We start from the raw sequence: 18,121 nt of genomic DNA, 5'->3' as shown, positions 1-18,121 counted from the left end.
GGCAATTCGAGTCTCTGTGTCTGACAGTGTCTTAGGGAAAAGTTAGGGGACAGCTTCTTTACCATTGTTAGTCTGCCCTTCCAAATGGGTAGTTACTCTGTTCATCTGTTCAGGTGCCAAGACAACTATTACTAAGGAAAAAAAAAAGAAGAAAAAAAAAGGATCAGTGCCATTTTATGTTTAGTCAACCAATTATGCATTTGAAAGGAAAACAACAAAAAGATTAAAGTTGTGAGAGGTTTTCCTTTAAGTTATTTTGGAAGTGCAAACATATCAAAGATATTGGTATTTATCTCCAGCTCAGGCAGCCCTGCTAAAGGGTTGGTGATCATTCTCAGCCTTAGACAGGACTCATCGGCTAAATGCCAGGTGCTGGAGTCCTTCTGTCTGTCATTTCCACTGTGCTTGCTAAAGTTTGTCACTGGTTGCTTGCTTTGTATTTAGATATCTACAGATTTGTTTGAGATAGTGGAGAGCCTTTTCAATAAAGCCAGAGTTAAACCTTGGTTGTCTACATTTTTGCCATTAGACTTCGAACTAATATGATTATTGTACTCTTTTAATATAGGAGGACAAGCCTGAAGGAAGGATCTTGAGAGTCTCACAGAGAGCCAGGAGAAAAAGAAAAGGGGAAATAACAGTTTTGAAACAAAGTAAGTTAGATTATGAAACAAAATCTCACGTATCACTTATTTATGTGATATCCATCTCATACTGTGATTTGCCGGCATTGTATCACTGAATTTTTATTGGTTCTTGAATACGTTTTTTGTCAGTCTGTAAAAATACAATGCCAGTGTTATTTATAGTAATTAAGTTTTAAGGATTGAAGAACTGAGGGAACCAAATGGAAACTTCAGGGGGAAAAACATCACTTGGAGATTGATTGCCTTTTACGAAGAGCCAGTTTTTATATGCCTGGCAGTGTGGAGATGCAGGGAGTAAGTGTAAGTGTAACTGATGCACATTTGAGGCTTTTTTCTTTCATCCCTTTAAAGAGTGCTGGTATTAAAGGGAATCAGGCCCATTGATTTCCCAGATGTTGAAAGACATGTATTAAGCAGAAGTGAAAGTTTACTTTTGTTTCCTTGGGGATCAATTTTGTATCTATGGTATGGCTGGAAATAGACACATTTATGGAACTGTTTAGAAATAATTGCTATAATCAGTCCAAAGGGAAATATGCTGCATGAAGCAGCATAATAAAACATATTTTAAATGAGTGCTGTTTTTTTCAAGCTGTTCACATGATGGATACTTTCAGGAAGATTCAGAGAATCATCAGCTCTTATACCTCACTGACACACCAACCAGAAAGCTGCATCTTGCCCTCCAGGGTATTTCTTTTGATAAACTGGGAGCCATTACCAGAAGTTGCCTTCAGCACGGAGCTCCAAGTAGCTCTGCTGAGCTCTAGATAGATGATACACTGATTGAAGATGCAACATGTAAAAGTCACAGAAGATCCCCCTCCTGAGATAAAATTACTCCTGAAATATAAATATCATTACTACAGTTGTTTCCAAAACTGTATGAAGTATGAGAGATACAAGCGCAAAGCTTGAAAATCTTGAAATCACTGCTGTCCAGTGACAGAATGATTTGTATGGATTTCTTTTGTTTATTAGGCAGAGTGTCAGCTCAGCACATGAGCTGTGGTGTAATGGAACACTGTATATTCAGAACCAAACACATAACAGTGTATTATTGTGGCAAGTAACACATTTCTTGAATCAGCAAATCAGCTGGATAAATCACAAACAAAATGAGTGTGCTTTAGTAGTGTTGAGCAATTGCTGTGGTTCTGAAATGTGTTATCTTTTGGTTAAATTACTGGCTTTCTTCAGGAGAGTTTGGCATCACTATTGCTATGGTGAACATTTTAATTATAAAAACACTCAGCCAGACGGCTACTTAAGAGGCTTATTTGTATTGTGAGTAGCCTGCATGAAGGATCAGGCTGGAATCATACTGTGGACTGTGAGGAATCCTCCTGATGGCATGAGTTTATAGTCTGAAATGCTAAGCTACATGTACAGAAGGAGGCATTTAGGCAAAGATCAGTAGAAAAGAGTGGAAGTGTATGAAAATAGATACATGCATGGCCAGCCTCACAAACCATCTGTTTTTGAAGTTCCTGGCTTTTGCTAGTGCAGTTAGTGCCTTATTTTCAAGGCCTAAAAACTGCTACTCACTACTGTTTCCTTAAGATGAACTATAGCCAATAGTGCATATGTGAGTATATGCAAGTGTTCATACTATATGAACAAACCTGAAACTGGAGCTTTCCATCTTATGCTAAGGGAAGGATGGGGGGGGAGGGGGGAGGGAAGTTGTGGTGACAGTTTTGAAGGTTTAGAAAAATTATTGTTAAATCACTGCCTTTCTACCCAAAACCATCAAAGTACAAAGTGATGAATACTGTCACAGAATAACATATTTCAACTAAGATTAAAAAAAACATGTCATGACTGCTATCCAATTGAAAATGCTTTCCTGAATTGGATTTTTTTTTTTCTGATGAGTTTTTTTAAAATACAGACCTACTTTATGTGATTTGCACTGGTCTTCATTTAAGATTTTTGCAAACTCTTTGCAAATTGTACATCTTAATGCTTTCTTGGGAGGAATAACAAAAAGGTACAGAGGGCAAGATTACACAAGCTGTTCTCATCATGTAAAACAGCTTTTTCTTGGTACTAGTCAAGATTTGAAATGATGGAAATGATTCTGTACAAATCTTCATGTTCCTAGTGCCATTAAACCTACAGAGCCATTCTTCCTGAAATTAATCCAGAGAAACACCATGAATGCATTTAATAAAACGTAGATTTGAGATAAGTATATTATGCACTTTTGTTTTCTTGAGAAATTAGTTTAGAGAATTCTCTTGCTGTTCTATCCTTCGCAGCTGTACACTCTAAAGGAAAGCAAGCGTGGTGTTGGGCATCCTATCTGGAGGAAGAAAAGGCTGTTGCAGTACCTACTAAGCTTTTTAAAGAGGTATGACCTTCTGGAGTTGAAATTAATCAACCACCATGACATTTCTAGGGAAATCAACTTTAAGAAAGTTGAAGATTTTGCACTTCTGTAGTGGTAGACCTATGTGATTAGGTCTACCATCCATCAGATATAATATTCAGAATATGTGTAAAATTAGTTATCTATTTCTGCCTTTTCAAAGAAATCTGTGGTTTCAGATGAATGCTGTCAGCTGAGACTATAGAAAGCAGGTGCTTTTCCAAAATCTGCGAGTTCTAGCCTTTGCTTCTAATTTCTGAGGCTAAAAATCTGATATGTATCCTCATTTTTCCATGCTGACTCGTTCTCTTTAAATACATTTAGAAAGGTGATACAAAGGTCGTCAGAGCTTGTTGCTTGGATTATATTACCTGTATTTTTGCAGCTCTTGCTGATGTTACATTTCTGTTATTACATCCGATACTAGCTTGTCATGTTCCCATTTTGCCTGTCATCTGATTGGACCTCACATCATTATCTCTTGCTTGTCCTTTGTCTGCTATCGTAGTCTTTGTCATGTGTCATTTCAGTGCTTTCCCTTGTGCTTCCTCTCTTGCTTGGATGAGAGCTCTGTATGCAAATCACCAAAGCTTCCATGCTGTTCTCTTCTTTTGCAAAAGATGGCAAAACATGTGAACATGTCTCAGCTGCTATACTTCTTCAATGTATAATTCTAACAGTTACAATACTACTTTTTGATAATTCTGTCTTGGAGTCTGTTTCTTGCATCCATTTGTTTTTGTTTGCCTTATACTTCAACTATTGAGTCTTTCATGCAGAGATCAGCTTTTCAGCTTACCTGTGTGTGTGGTGCTGACCTTTAATTAGTTCTTCTAGACATTACTGAGATACAAAAGTAATTAAAGAACTAAGATTGCAATGTACAGAATCCAAAAATATCTAAGTGCAAGAACAACAGTTACCTGACCATCATTTGTTGTATCCCCCTGTGCTATACACTGGTTGAAAAATTGACAAGAAAAAAAAATCCTGGTAAGTAGTGTCTCTATCTGAAATGTAGATTTAAAAGTGTTGCTCTGCCTGGCTAAAGTTCCATGAAATACTGCTGTCGCAGCACCCAGGCATGTACCAGCCTTTCTGGGCACTGTGCATAGTGATAAAGCCTTGAGTGACGTGATGACGTTCTGTTCTCTTTCATTTTCCTCACAGAGTACGTTCCTCTTTTGACGCATCTTATTTATATTTACTTTTCAGGTCTTTATCCCCTGGATAGCTTTTGGTTTGGTATTTAAACCCCTGTAGTAGAAAGAGCATTTTTAATAGCACTCAGAAGTGGCCAGCTAATATTACTCCAAGCAAACCAGAAAAACAGTAATGTTAAAACCAAACCAAACCAACCAACCAACCAACCAAATAAAAAAATGGCAATAACAATTCTGAATCCTCGATTTCTATTTGGATTATGAGAACTAGTTTATTTATTTATTTATTTATTTTTCCCAGTTCAGAAGCAGTACTTTTCAACAGTTGTTTTGTTGTTGTTGTTGTTTTTGTACACTTTTTCAGGAATGATTAGGATAATGGAGAGCTTGGCATTCCCTCTTACTTAAATCTTAGACTCATTTCTAGGCTGTGACTGACAAGATGTTATTGTTCTGGGAAATGGAAATTATTGACCCTTGAGTTTTGTTTTTCTTCAGTGTCCAACTGACACAGTGTTCTGGTTTTGGTCTATGTTCCTGCACCATACAAAAACATTTCTAACCCTCAGTCTGTCATCTGCTTATTTGCTGACTCCTTTTACCTTTACTCTTGTTTTTTTTTTTTATTTATTTATTTGTTTGTTTTTTTTTTCTTGTACCTCTCCTTAACAATGTAACTTTAAATGTTTGTTATCAGAATGTGTGATAACTACATTTGTTACAGACTTTACCTTGGGTGATGTATGATATGAGAATAATGCACAAAATTGAAATCTTAAGTGGCATTAAAGTTACTAATCTTCTAAAAGTTGTGTTATTTTGTTGTAACAGAAATATTGTGTTGCCTTACAAGTTTTAAATTTGACAATGGAAATAATAGTGAATATTTAATGTCTCATATTTCAAGAAATATCTGTGTGATAATTGCATAATTTTTGGTGTATCGTTTGTAGAATTTGAAGTTTTCATTGTTTATTATAATGATGAAAGAATAAACGGATCCATGACTTTTTAATTGTATCTTTTCTTTGTACATTTCTTTGTACTTGCTTTTGAAAAACCTCAGTTACCTTTTTGGCCACCGTTCCTCAGTGTGTTGGCAGTTCCAACATTTCAATTTTACACCAATAATTTATCTGTAAAGATATGATGTAGATAGTATTAACTGCAACAGTGTGCAACAAGATAAGCTTGAAAAATCCAGTTTATTGATTTTAAAAACTGCATTTCTTTTACTTTCATCTTGAGGAAATGTACAGAATTATGCATAGTGTAATTTCTTTAAAATTTCTTTGATAAGAAATACATTAAACATGGCACTGTTAAGATGAAATAACTTTTCAAATCCATGTACTGCAGTCAGTCACTCTGATCTCTTAAACTGAGCTCTACAGAATGATCTAACCTATTTTTTGGTAGTCTTAGAGCTGTGGTTACACATCTTAGCTGGCCGCGGTAGAATGATTTCAACTGGTCTAGCTCTCCTTTTCCTTTCCCCTTGACTGCATATTCCTGCTCTTGTGCCATGCACTACTTCTTTTTCTCGTGGATTTATTATTCAGATGAGTTACAGCCAAAGCCATCAAAAAGAGGATTCCCTTCTTTTCAAGTTCCCTTCCTTTCCATTGTGTGCAGAGGTACTGTAGATGGCTGGATAGCATGTGTAACATGAAGTTAAGTAAAATGAGTCCCCTCTTTATGTTTTTCTGTATTTATTTCCTAGCAGAGTTTTTGATATTTTGACACAAGTATATTCTGTATTTTTATTTCCTTCCTTATTCCTATGTATTTCTTCTTTCTCTTCTAAACATTTTGAGGATTGTATATTGTTTTAACTATAAATATGTTTGTTTTTTACTTGGTAATGCACATATTCTCTTTGTATAAAGCATTGTTAGTGTTCTGTCTAAATTCAAGGAGAATTTTTGACTAAATCATGGTGTGTAGTGATATCAGAAGCATACAAAAATGGTTTCAATATTTAACTCTCTGTATAAATAAACAAGAGTTGCCCCTTAGGGTAAGACGAATATCCTGTATCTCACTAATCAAAGGCAGAAATAAAAGGGAGGGGGAGCACATGTGATGCTTCACCTCTGTTTTATCAGTAACTGTTCGGGACATAGAAACTGGCAGTAAAGTTGGTAACCCCTGGAAAATTGTCTTTGTTTTTATGCAGCTGTTTTTCTGATGTTCTTCTTTTCCCTTCCCTCCCTTTAATTTAACCTTAAAGCTGGAGTTTCCTTCTGTAACAGAGGACAGGGATCATGATACAGGGAAACTGATGCCTTCCACTTGAAAGTATCCATTCTGTTTAGCCTTGTTTCACTTTCTTTTTGGAAAAAAAAAAAAAAATGTTTTCCTGGATTCATTGTAGTGTGATGTAAGGATAATCATGTTCTACTGATGCAAAAATATTCCTGGAAAATGAGCTTATAAATGAGAAATGACATTAAAGAAAATGATGTTTTGTATTTCTGTTTTGCCATTCATTGTTGGTGACCTGAGATATAGAAAAGGCAAAATAGAATTTCACTGTTCTGTTTATTGTAGGAATGATGTCCAACAAAAAAGGTGTTGAAGTGTCACTGTACAGGTTGAAAAAAAAAATAATTACATTGTTAAGATGTTTTATTGACAATTAGTGGAAAGTTGAGGGCAAATCATCTTTTCTTTTTTTCTCTTATGTAACTTTTTTGCTGATTCCTTGTAATTTTTTGAAGTACTCCAAAACCCTAAGTCATTCTAATATCAATGCATTTTTCAAACAATCATCAATTTCTCTTTTCCTTGGTTGCATTTTTAAAAATGCAAAACTTACTTTAAAGTGATTTGTTAGTTCCTTCAGAAACACGAGTAATAAATAATCACTGTTCTTTTCTTTATGAAGATATTCTGTCTGTCTTTGGTATACTTTCAAAAATATTGAAACTGTCGTTTTCCATTCCAGTATCAGTCTTTCCCATACAACAAAAATGGATTCAAAGTAGGGATGAAGCTGGAGGGTGTGGATCCTGAGCACCAGTCAATCTACTGTGTTCTCACAGTGGCTGAGGTAAGCTCCCAGACAGTGAAAGGGGACTGAGAGCAGCCTTGATGCAAGATCACAGAAGAAATTCAGCTGAAACAGCAGCAGCTGGAAGTGCTCTGTCTTCTCTAACAGACAGACAGAAATTGTATGTAAGAAGACAGCTTTTAAACTAATAAGCTAAATCTGCCTGACAAACATGTGATGATTATGTCCAGTACCATGCAGCAGTGGCTATCTGCATACCTTTAACATACACAGCTAGAGAAAAGAGTGTTACATTATTATTATTGGACAGTGGTTTTTTGTGTTGTTGTTGGGTTGTTGTTGGTTTTTTGTTTGTTTGTTTGTTTTGTTTTGTTTCCTGTAATCATATAGTTTTGGCTAAATCTATACTTAAAGGAGAAAATAAATTTTAAAAACTTATGTACGACAACTGATTTTTAGAAATTTTATAGAGGTTTGATAGTACTGCTGTTGGTGCATTCATTGATACAAATAAATAACTTTTCTTTTTTGTGTTGCAATTGTGCTAATTTTTTTTCAGGCTTATTGCCTTAGAAATTGCCTGTATTGGCAGCCTCTACAAGTTAGTATACAATGCAAACTCAGTTTGCCTTTTTGCTGGCTTATGAAGTGTTGTTTCTTTTTTCATGAGAAGTTTCTTTGCTTTTAATAATATAGATGAGATCCAGCTTCTCAGTAACAATTTGTATGTCTTTTAAACATATCTTACATGAGTTTTTGCACATTAAGGTTCCTTTTGTTGTTTGTTTGTTTTTTTTCTGTGTATTGAAACAGGGAAAAAGGAATAGGTAGGTATTCTGCTCTGTATTGGATGATACACTGGTATCCAAATGCACTGGTATTCTAGGCAGCTTTAATTTCATTATTTATATTTTAATAACATGTTTTTTTTCTTTACTGTTTCTGAATCTCTTCATGGCCCATGGCCATATCCCATTTCTGTGTATCTCTTCTAATTTCTTGCGAATGGTACATCAGTAGATGAGTATTTCCTGTGCACCTGGTGCTTAGCAGTTAGTGATGGGTTATATTTTATGGCAGGGCGACCTGTCATAAGTTCCAAGGTGACAAACTGAAAGTTATGTCAGAGTGTAAATTAAATATAAATATAAAATAGGGTGGCTGTGATGTTAAGAGAATTCCTCTGATGACTGCAGAAAAGTTTTGGCATATGGCACTCAGGAAGATATAGAGAACTTCAGTGCAGAAAAGAAGGATTGTATCTCCTGATTTTCCCTTTAACTTGGTGATTAACTTAATACTTTAAGGAATAATGAAGTTCTGGGGCATATCTGTCTTAACAGTTCTGGAGACCATGTTTAACATAATCATTGTTGGCATTCTAGCAATGCTCTCTTGCATATTGATTAATCAGGGTACTTTCAAAGTAACATTATCTGCACTTTCTCCATGATCATATCAGCTGTATCCATGGTCTTCTCTAGGATTTCTATTTTATTCTGATGTTGGGCTGGAACAGTTTTCAATTTTTTTGAACAATAATAGCTCTTGAACAATTTTTGAACAATTCAGCTCTTGTTTAATGCTTTTTACCAGAAGAGGAGGCACTCAGATACTTTGCTTTTTGTCAAGCTTTCTTTCTTATTGAGTGAGTTTATTCATCCAGTGTTTGCCTGAGCAAAAGTAAAAGGCTGCTAAGAATATATTCATATACTTCATACTGAACAGAAGCTGTTATGTGTAGGGCAGATATCTTAAATCTTATGTTTTGTATGTTGTACATTCTTGCTTTAGGTTTGTGGCTACAGAATACGACTCCATTTTGATGGATACCCAGATTGTTATGATTTCTGGGTGAATGCTGATTCTTCAGACATTCATCCTGTTGGATGGTGTGAAAAAACAGGTCACAAGCTTCACCCACCTAAAGGTATTGTTTAGTTTGAAATGTGTGCATTTTCCATAGCTCTCTGATTGAGACTATCTATGTAGTGCTGTAGTGTTGTGGTGGTTTTGTTTGTTTGTTTGTTTTTGTTTGTTTGTTTTTGTTGTTGTTTGTTTGTTTGTTTTTGTTTTGTTTTGTTTTTATTCTTTTAGTCAGAATATTGGAACAGGGCAAACTAAATTCTGCCTTAAGCCGTGAGGTTGAAATCCTGCCTTTTTTTATGCAGTGAAAATTCAGAGAACACAAGAAATAAAACAAACCAGAAAAGTCATTCATAAGGCATTAGGAAAGAAAGTTAAGCAACAAAAATATTTCCCAAATGAATGCTTATTGAAAGTAAACTAGGATCATCTTGGTGACATGTATGCTTAAAGAGAGATCTCACAGGCAACTGAGAATCCTTTAGCAGAGCGTCTCAGAACATTTTCATTATTACAAATTAACAACATACATACTTTGGCATAGACTAATGACGATTGTGTGCTTCTGCCTCAAAGATTAGGCTTAGGGAGAAAGAGTAATGAACAGATCAGGATGGAGAAGACAGTGTGAAGATTACAACCTGAAAACATAATTTGTACATAGGTTTTTTAAATGGCAGATGTCTGTTGAAATATTTGGAACTCTCTTCTTTAAATATTCCATTTAAGGTTATATAACTATTTTATTTTGGTGGATAGAGGGCATCTGCACTGGACAGCACCATGACAAAATGGACAAATAGACTCCCTTTTTTGGGGGGAATAGAGTAAATGGGGTTAAAGGGAGCATGTCCCGAACACAGGAGAATAAGAAATTAATGGGGTGTTTTGACATACAGAGGGTAGGATTACATGGTTTAGAAAGTCTGCAGAATGATGATTGCAGAGTCAGAAGATGCATTCTAGAGAATTATAAAACTGTGGATGCAAGTGCTCAGGTGTGAAAAGTGAGAGTGAAGCCACTGAAAATATATGGGCCAAGGGCTTGCCACTGTGGGAGAACATGGCATTTCTGCAGCTGAGGCTTGTAGGAAGGAACATGGACTGCAGCTCATTTGAGAACTCCACAAGCCTCTCACAGGCTCCAGGGCAAGAGTGTTCCATGCTGCCACTTGAGTACCTGACCTTTTTTTGGATCATAGTTCTGCATAACTAGCTATGTAGAAATAGCAATTTCTTGAACATAAATCAGATTTTCTCAGAAGGTTGGCCTTCACTGTAGTGATATGTAGCAAATGAGTTACAGAGTGATTTATGTTATTACAGCAAGCTTTGTAAGTTTAAGTTTAGTACAGTTTTTCACCACACTAAACCAGTGGATAGCTCTTTTTACTTGGGAAAGTCGTGGAGCCTATCAGAGGTATTGAGAGAGATAAGGAAATCTGGAAGTACTTGTGAGGAATCTGGTTGTCATCCTGCACAGCTATGTAATCCTGCTACCCCCAAGAACATATTCTTGCTTTTAAATAACAAAATCATTCTCTGATATTTTTATCCAAGACCAGCAAAGTATGTTGCCCTTTGTGTAGTTTGGCTCCTTTGCTTCACCTGAGCAATAAACTCTTTGATTATTGAGGTGTGGTTCCTGAAACCTGTTCCTTACTTGTGGGACTTCTTCCATTGTCCCAGTGCAAGCTTAGCTTGCATATGGGATGGAAAAGGAATGGGAGAGAACAAGCGGTACTGTACATCAGAAGGAGGTGGGAGGAATTGGACATTCATCAGTTAAAGATATTTTTCTAGTTTTTCAGCAGGAGGTCTTTCATTGCTTATGTTTTACTGAGATTTGTGGAGTTGTGTTATTCCAAGCGAAGGGAGTTCAGTTTGAGGTTGTTGGAGTTTTTTGTGCATTTTTATTAGGTTTTGAGGAAAAGCAGATTTTTTTCATGTATAGTACATTTTTTGTTTCCTCTGAAACTTCTTATGTCTAGTGGATCAACAGATAGGTAGACAGATTGCTTACATTTTGCTGTGGTATCACATTTTAATAGTGCTCTCTATTTGGTGCCCATTGCAGATTGTACTGACACTAAAGCTAATACCAGTTACAGCAGTTTGCTTGGGGCACTGCATCATATATAAAATACTACTTCACAGAACTCAAACATTTCCAGAAACATATCTAGTCCTAATAAGGTGTAATTTCATAAATTCTTGAAAATAAAATTTTACTGACAAATGATTAAGAAGAGTGTTCAAAGTGAGAAGAATTTTCAGTTTCACAGAAGATGAAAATGTATTGTTGTATTACAAAAAACCAAGACCGTTACCTAGTTAACAAATTATGTAATGTCAGTTAGCATTCACATTTTGTGCTTTTGAATCGACTGGAAATTAATGAAGCCTGTAGTTTTAATTAGTGAATACTGTGCTATATCTACAGTGGCTTGATCGAATTGACCTTCAGTCCTTTCTTGAGTGATAGATAATGTAGGAGGTAGAGATATTCCTTTCTTACGTAGTGACTAGAAGATCCATGCTGTCCAGAAACTGTCTACAAACACAAATTAATTTTCTTTGAGCTTTGTCCCAGTACCAGTACCTGATCCTATTGTAGATGCAGTAGGTGGGAGTTTTGTCTCCTGTGTGTTAGGAGTTGTCTACTGTGAGCTTTGAGTTAGGTCTGAATTTTCTCTAGAATTGCCAAGGAAGAATTAAAGCCTTTATACCAACCACATTGCTTTAAGAATGGTTTTGGCTGGTCTACAGCTATAGTGCATTAATACAAGAGATGGAGAATATAAAGAAAAGTATCATTATTTGTATTTGGAGATTAATTTCTGTTAGCTAATATTTAAAATTAAAACAGGCAGATGTGGAGAGACTGAAGTAAAGGATTCATTACTTGTGGTGTCTCGGAAAATACGAGATTCTCAAAAGGTTACATGGAGCTATTGTAGTATGTGGCTTATCTGAATAACACTTTAGATAGTCAAAAGGTGGCACATTTCAACTGTTAAAGCAATCACTCACTGAAATTGATGGTGTTTTGGGTCTTGTTTTACTGGATTGTAACATATGAACTAAAATAGATGTGCCTAAAGCATATTGAACAGAATAAAGGAAGAAGGCTCTGTGTGCTTACAACTCTTTATTGTTGCTTTAGTGATCAGATGTACATGCAGTTTAATGTGAATTATTTATACAGTTCTATATATTATTAATTATTTTACTTTTTCCATAAGAAAATATTAGAAGAGGCAAACTATCAACAGAAGTTTAGATTTCTTTCCCAGTACTGTGTTCATAGAATAAAAAATATGAAAAATGCATGTAGGGGACTGTACAGCATAGGACACTGTAACTGCCTGTGGCATCGATAGTATAAGCAACTGTTTCGATATAACCTAAGGAGTTTATTTTAAAGCTACTCATGGTCATGGTGTTTCAGTGGTAACCTGAGGGTTAAAGTAGGGTAAAGTCTGTTGGAAGTGGAAGGTCCGTTAGACTGACTGGCATAGTTGGAAAAGCTTTGGGGCTTTTGTTGGTTCTAAAATCCAAGACAGACTGAAAAGCCACAGGAGAGAGCACTTGCTCTGAGCTTGTTGGTTGTGTGTATGTTAACCAGAACATCAGAGGAAAGTTAGTGGGTAGCTGCAGGGCAGTAAGAAGAGAGGGGGTGAGGTGTGGTTTTCATGGGGAAAGAGAGGTAGCTAGTAGCCTGGGCTGCTTGGAGAGTTTTGTTGGATGGGAAGGGGATTACAGTATGAAACTGTTGTCTTACTGAGTTTGTGATTTTTGATACCTGGTAGAATTGCACATTTGAGTTTCTAGGTTTCCCTTAAATATTGTTCTGTACCTCAAGGACCTCCACGTCTTTTGGCAGTCAGGACTCTGAGGTTAGAGACCAGGGGCAGAGCAGTAATTTTTTAAGAAATGTTCCCTGCATTATTTTGAAGGTTAAATTGAAACTGAGCTGAAGTCTCCTGGGTTGTGGCCTAGTGCTTCTTTTGTATGTCTACTCTTCCTCGTAGATGAAGATTAGGAACAGTTTAAATGTCAGTCCTAGCCAACTACAAGAAATGAATAATGTGAAGCAGTATTTTGTTCAGTTAGTGCAAAGAAAACTTAACATTTTTGTAAGGAAGCTCAACTAGCACTAAATAAAGAACATGATTCCTCTTTGCAATACAAGATGCACAAATAAGAATGGAGGAACTTCATCAACTTTCTTTTGAAATCTGTAAGCTACTCTACAGTGTGTTCAGCTTCTTCAGCTTCTAGTAGTCCAAAATAGCAAACCTTTAGAGACTCATTGAGTTCATATTGGGGTAAAATTAATAATTAGTTTTAAAATAAGTTTTCCTTATGTAGTTTATATAAAAATAAAATAAACAATTAACAGTGAATAAGCTTTTCAGTTTTAAAATTGTAAGAAACAGCCCAGAACTGGATGTAAAAATAATGTCTACACCTTTCATATCATGCCTGTCTTATTTCATGACATTCCTTTATGGTCATTATTTAGGATATAAGGAAGAAGAATTCAGCTGGCCCTCATATCTAAAGGCATGCAAGGCTCAAGCAGCTCCTAAATCTCTGTTTGAAAACCAGAACACAGTAAGTACTCATTTGTTACTGGTGGTATAGAAAGTTGTTTCTCATGTGTGTGGTAGATTTACAGCACATTTCAGTGATGGCTGACTTGAGACCTGCAAATAATTTTAACAAATAAATTTAAAAAATGTAAAAATTTAAAAATTTAAAAATTTAAATGTAAAATTTAAACAAATGCAGTAATCTTCATTTCAGTTCACCACTGCAATTATCATCCATTATTTTCTTTTATTAATCTGTTTAAATATCTGATATTCAGAAATGGTATTTTAAATGAATCTTAGTAATTGTTGTTACTACTGTGTCTCACATCATGCTGTTGTGGAACAAGCAATATTTCAGAGAGAGTGTCTGAGACAGAGTCAAAAGCAACATGTTTAATTTTAGCAGCATGTTCAGTACTTTTTTATTTCATAAACCATGAGTGTCTCTGTGTTTGAGCATCTCTCATGTCAACCAATTAAGCTGCTGCCACTCTGTTGGAGAAGCTAATTGGGAAACTTAGAAATGACATGAATATATTGATTGTGGACACTGGGGAGATTTCTGGATTTACAGTATTTATGTTTAATTAAATGTCTTTCTCTATGTAGACAGTGATTCCATCGGGATTTCGAGTAGGGATGAAGCTGGAAGCCGTAGACAAAAAGAACCCTACATTCATTTGTGTTGCTACGGTAACAGACATGGTGGACAATCGTTTTCTGGTTCATTTTGACAACTGGGATGAGAGTTACGACTACTGGTATGATGTTTTTGTTTTGTATCCCAGTGAGATGTATCAGAAATGTGTTAGCGTTAAGCAGTATTTTCTGTGATAGTTTCCAGACTGTGCATACAGTTACCATACCAACTTTTGCTAGATTTGTAATCACGGCCACCAGAGTGTGTCTCAGTGGTAGATCAGATGAATCAAATTTCCCTTGTCAGGTTGCATATGAAAAATTTTCAGAGATTGTACTGAGTGACTGTTTGTACGTGTGCTACATCTGGAGTTGTGGATTAATTTCTTATTTCAATTACATAGTATAGCTAAGGTTAATGTCTTTAGTGAAGAATATGCACCATGATAATGTGACTGTACTTAGAATTAAATTTATGCATAATTGTAAAATGAAAGAAAGGCTGAACCTTATGAGGGTCTTGTTCCATTATGTGGTTCAGCCTGAACCTTAGACATTACTGTAATGTATCAGGATGGTAGCAGAATCTGTTTTTTGTCTTTTGAGTTCTGTGTTCCTCTGAAAACGGGGACCCTGGTATCCTGCCATGTATTGGAAATGACATTTCTGCATGTTGTATGGTGGAGGGATTTTTCATAGTCAGTGGAAGCAGCAGGACATGTTATAACTATAGAGATCCTGAAAGAAATTCAGATTTGGCTGTCACAGCACAGGTTTTTATTTACACTTGCATGGTCTTGCGGTAGGTCATCTAGAGTAAAGTAGTGTATCTTACATTCTTTTAAGAGTAAGTTACTACAGAACAGGTAGATCATTGTAAGGCTGCATGTTGGCTTCTGCAGTGCCAATTTAACAGTATAGCTTGTAAAAATAAATGAAGAAAGCTTTTTTTCATCTGTACTTGATGACAACTTGGGTACTGTGTCAGTGAGAATGACGTGAAACTGTTCTCTAACTTTAAAACTTTGGGAGTCTGTCTCTTGAAATAATAATTGTATGGGCTACATGACAAGCTGTAGGAGAAATAAGTTATTAAAACAGCAGCGAGCAGGTATTTCAGGGAAGTCAAGAACTGAGTAACAAGATGATAGGCCATACCACTCAAAGACTGGAAAGATTAGTGATTATCTTCATACCAAAGTAACACAGTGCATAAATTTCCTTTACAAAGTAGCAGGAGACTGGGGAGTGGTAATAGGTGTTCTGAATTTGCAGATATGTCAGTGCTCATGAATAACAGTTATGCCATTAATCAGTAATGAAAACAGCATTTGGGCAAGGCTTTTAAGGCAAATGAGCTCAATGAAATATAATCAAATATAACACAGTTTGTTCAGAGGTAGCATAGGTATTTATAAAGCATTGCAGACATACACTGAATTTCAGGCACAGCAATATTCTCAAGTCAGCAGGCCTCCTTCTTTGTGTTGTTGTAATTGAGAACAGAAGTCAATAGAAGAGGAAGGAAAGAAAATATTATTAAAGAATAGTGAATGAAAATAACAGTAGAACATCTGACCAAATAAGAACCTGTAAATGTATCCTGAATGCATCCCTGTTATATTTTGAATCTTAGATACCAGGTTTGTAGAGGCCTTAAAATATCTTGGGTGCGTAAATTTCACATCTACCAATTAGTGTCTCTAACTAAAAACGGAAGGTCATGTTGGGATTACCCAGAGTGGAGGGCCTCACAATCTTCCTGCACCTGCACGTAATTTCTATCTCAGAATTATAACGACTTCAGTAATGAAAAATTATATATGTCATGTAGTTGAGGATTTTCAAACAAGTACCTTTCTTTTCTGGATTATTTTCAAACAAGCTCCTTTCTTTCCTATATTCTTTCTGTGGGTTAGTTTGGGTAAACTGAACTTTTTCATTAACTATATGAATTCTTTCCTTTTCTCGAATAAGTGAAAAAACTTAGTTGCTTAAGTTTACTGGATTTCAGGAAACAGAAATATATTACCATGGCCTACATTTTTTAGACTTGAGGCTTTCAGCCTGAAGATAGTTTGCCTGAATTTTCACTGAACATTAGAAAACATGTTAATGTTTGAAAATAAGCATGCTAGCTAGAACTAGCCATTGCTACAGCTCTTTAATATATTGTGGTGATACTTCCAGTGTGTTATAAATTCCATTAAATTATCCTTTGACAGTGGATTTTAGAGGGAAGAAAAGTGAACAAAATGGACAGATTTAAGCCTTACATTCAGGAAGGAGAACTTGTTTCTGTCTGTATTCCACAAGTCTTCTGGTTCTTTCCATCCGTGCTATCTTTTTTTGACGAAACAAATAATGCTTCTTTGACAGCCAGATACTTTTACTCCAAGTGGAGTTTCCAAATGCTCTTACCTTGCATATCTCTATGAACTAACTGTAGGTCTCTGCTGGCTTTCAGTCCTCCATTCTCTTACATCTCCTCCATTTACATGCAGATATTAAGCCTAAATTTCCTAATACTTTGGTGACAAAACCTGAAGCAGTCACAGCTTTAGCAAGAGGAGAAGCTGTACTAGCTTGTTGGGGCCGGCCCTCAGGAGGGATTGAGCAGTGGCCGTGCTGCACATGCTGCAGCCCACACTTGCAGGGTCAAAGGGCTTTGGCTGCCCTAATACACTGTCTGGTCTGAGCATCCCCTGCAGAAGAGGTGCTTTGGGTCAGCTTTTGGGATCAGTTTACCAGGCGTGTGGGAAAATATGGCATCCTGTGCTTCACTCACTGTTGTCTTCCAACAGTCTTCCTCTCAGGAAGTTTTGTATCACTTTTATCTGAATCATTGTCTTATCTGGGTGAGTTTTGGAACAGGCTGGATTTTTGGTACAAGACTAAATACGAGGCCAGTTCAGCTCTCCACCACCATTTGCTGCTTTGCTAATAATAGTCCTTAAAAGTTGTGCTCTGCTTGTTTCTTTTTTGAGATAATTAACTTTGCCGCACTCTTCCTTTGAAAGGATTGGTCTTTTTAATGGGGTTATAATAAACCAAAAAGAAGATAAAACAACCTGAAAGAGTTGTGAGTTATACTACATGCTTTTAACTATTTAAATGGATAACGTGTGATTCTAGAGTATGTAATGTAAAAACATAAAATTTCTTGCAATCACCATGCAGTTGTTTTATCATCAGATTTTCAATGGATAATATGATAATGTAGTTTACTAGACCACCTCTGTATGTATGCAACAACCTCATGGTTCACATTTTGGGAAGTCCTGACCTAAAATGATACTTGCTTTCTACTTGTTATTGATGAAGTATTCTCACTTATGCACTAGATGGGGCTGCAGGATGATTTCTGCATTTTTCTTTTTTCTTTCTTTTTTTTTTTTTTTTTTTCTACATAGTTAGATGGACTGAAATCTCACAGTCAAGAAGCTGTATAAGTAATGTTCCTGAGGGCATAATATTATTTATGGGTGTAATGCATGTATGTATCAATGTTATTTGGTAGATAACATTTTCATTACAGATTCTATCTATGTTTAATAAAGTCAAAATCAAAATACCAAAAGATTTCTTTCACCAAAAGGGAAAATCAGAAATTATTTCAAAACAGAAAATGGGTATAACACATACAGCTTGTTTTAAAGAAAATGCTGAGTACTAACTAAGAATCCTGTTCAAATCTTCAGGTGGATACCCATGTGGGAAAACATTTTCCTAAAAGTATTGAATATTCTTCTTTTTAACAGTCAGTATTATCATCTGTCTCTCTTGGTCTGTATTTAATGAGCTGTATATATGAA

At 35.8% G+C, this 18,121-nt stretch overlaps 1 protein-coding gene across 12 annotated transcripts in view; it reads left to right on the top strand.

Annotated features, from left to right (window-relative positions):
* L3MBTL3 (L3MBTL histone methyl-lysine binding protein 3) overlaps positions 1-18,121 on the top strand; it is an 88,410-nt gene that overhangs the window by 28,456 nt on the left and 41,833 nt on the right. For all 12 annotated transcript variants that reach the window (XM_027454535.3, XM_038176754.2, XM_038176751.2 and 9 more), the window contains 6 exons: positions 569-653; positions 2,912-3,003; positions 7,135-7,239; positions 8,995-9,130; positions 13,595-13,686; positions 14,277-14,428. In XM_027454535.3, the coding sequence (XP_027310336.1) occupies positions 569-653; positions 2,912-3,003; positions 7,135-7,239; positions 8,995-9,130; positions 13,595-13,686; positions 14,277-14,428 (662 nt within the window). The remainder of the gene's footprint in view (positions 1-568; positions 654-2,911; positions 3,004-7,134; positions 7,240-8,994; positions 9,131-13,594; positions 13,687-14,276; positions 14,429-18,121) is intronic.

This window comes from Anas platyrhynchos, chromosome 3 (genome assembly GCF_047663525.1).
Source record: "Anas platyrhynchos isolate ZD024472 breed Pekin duck chromosome 3, IASCAAS_PekinDuck_T2T, whole genome shotgun sequence".
NCBI lineage: Eukaryota > Metazoa > Chordata > Aves > Anseriformes > Anatidae > Anas > Anas platyrhynchos.
The sequence above is the reverse complement of the archived record's forward strand: the minus strand, read 5'-3'. Positions and strand labels throughout refer to the sequence as shown.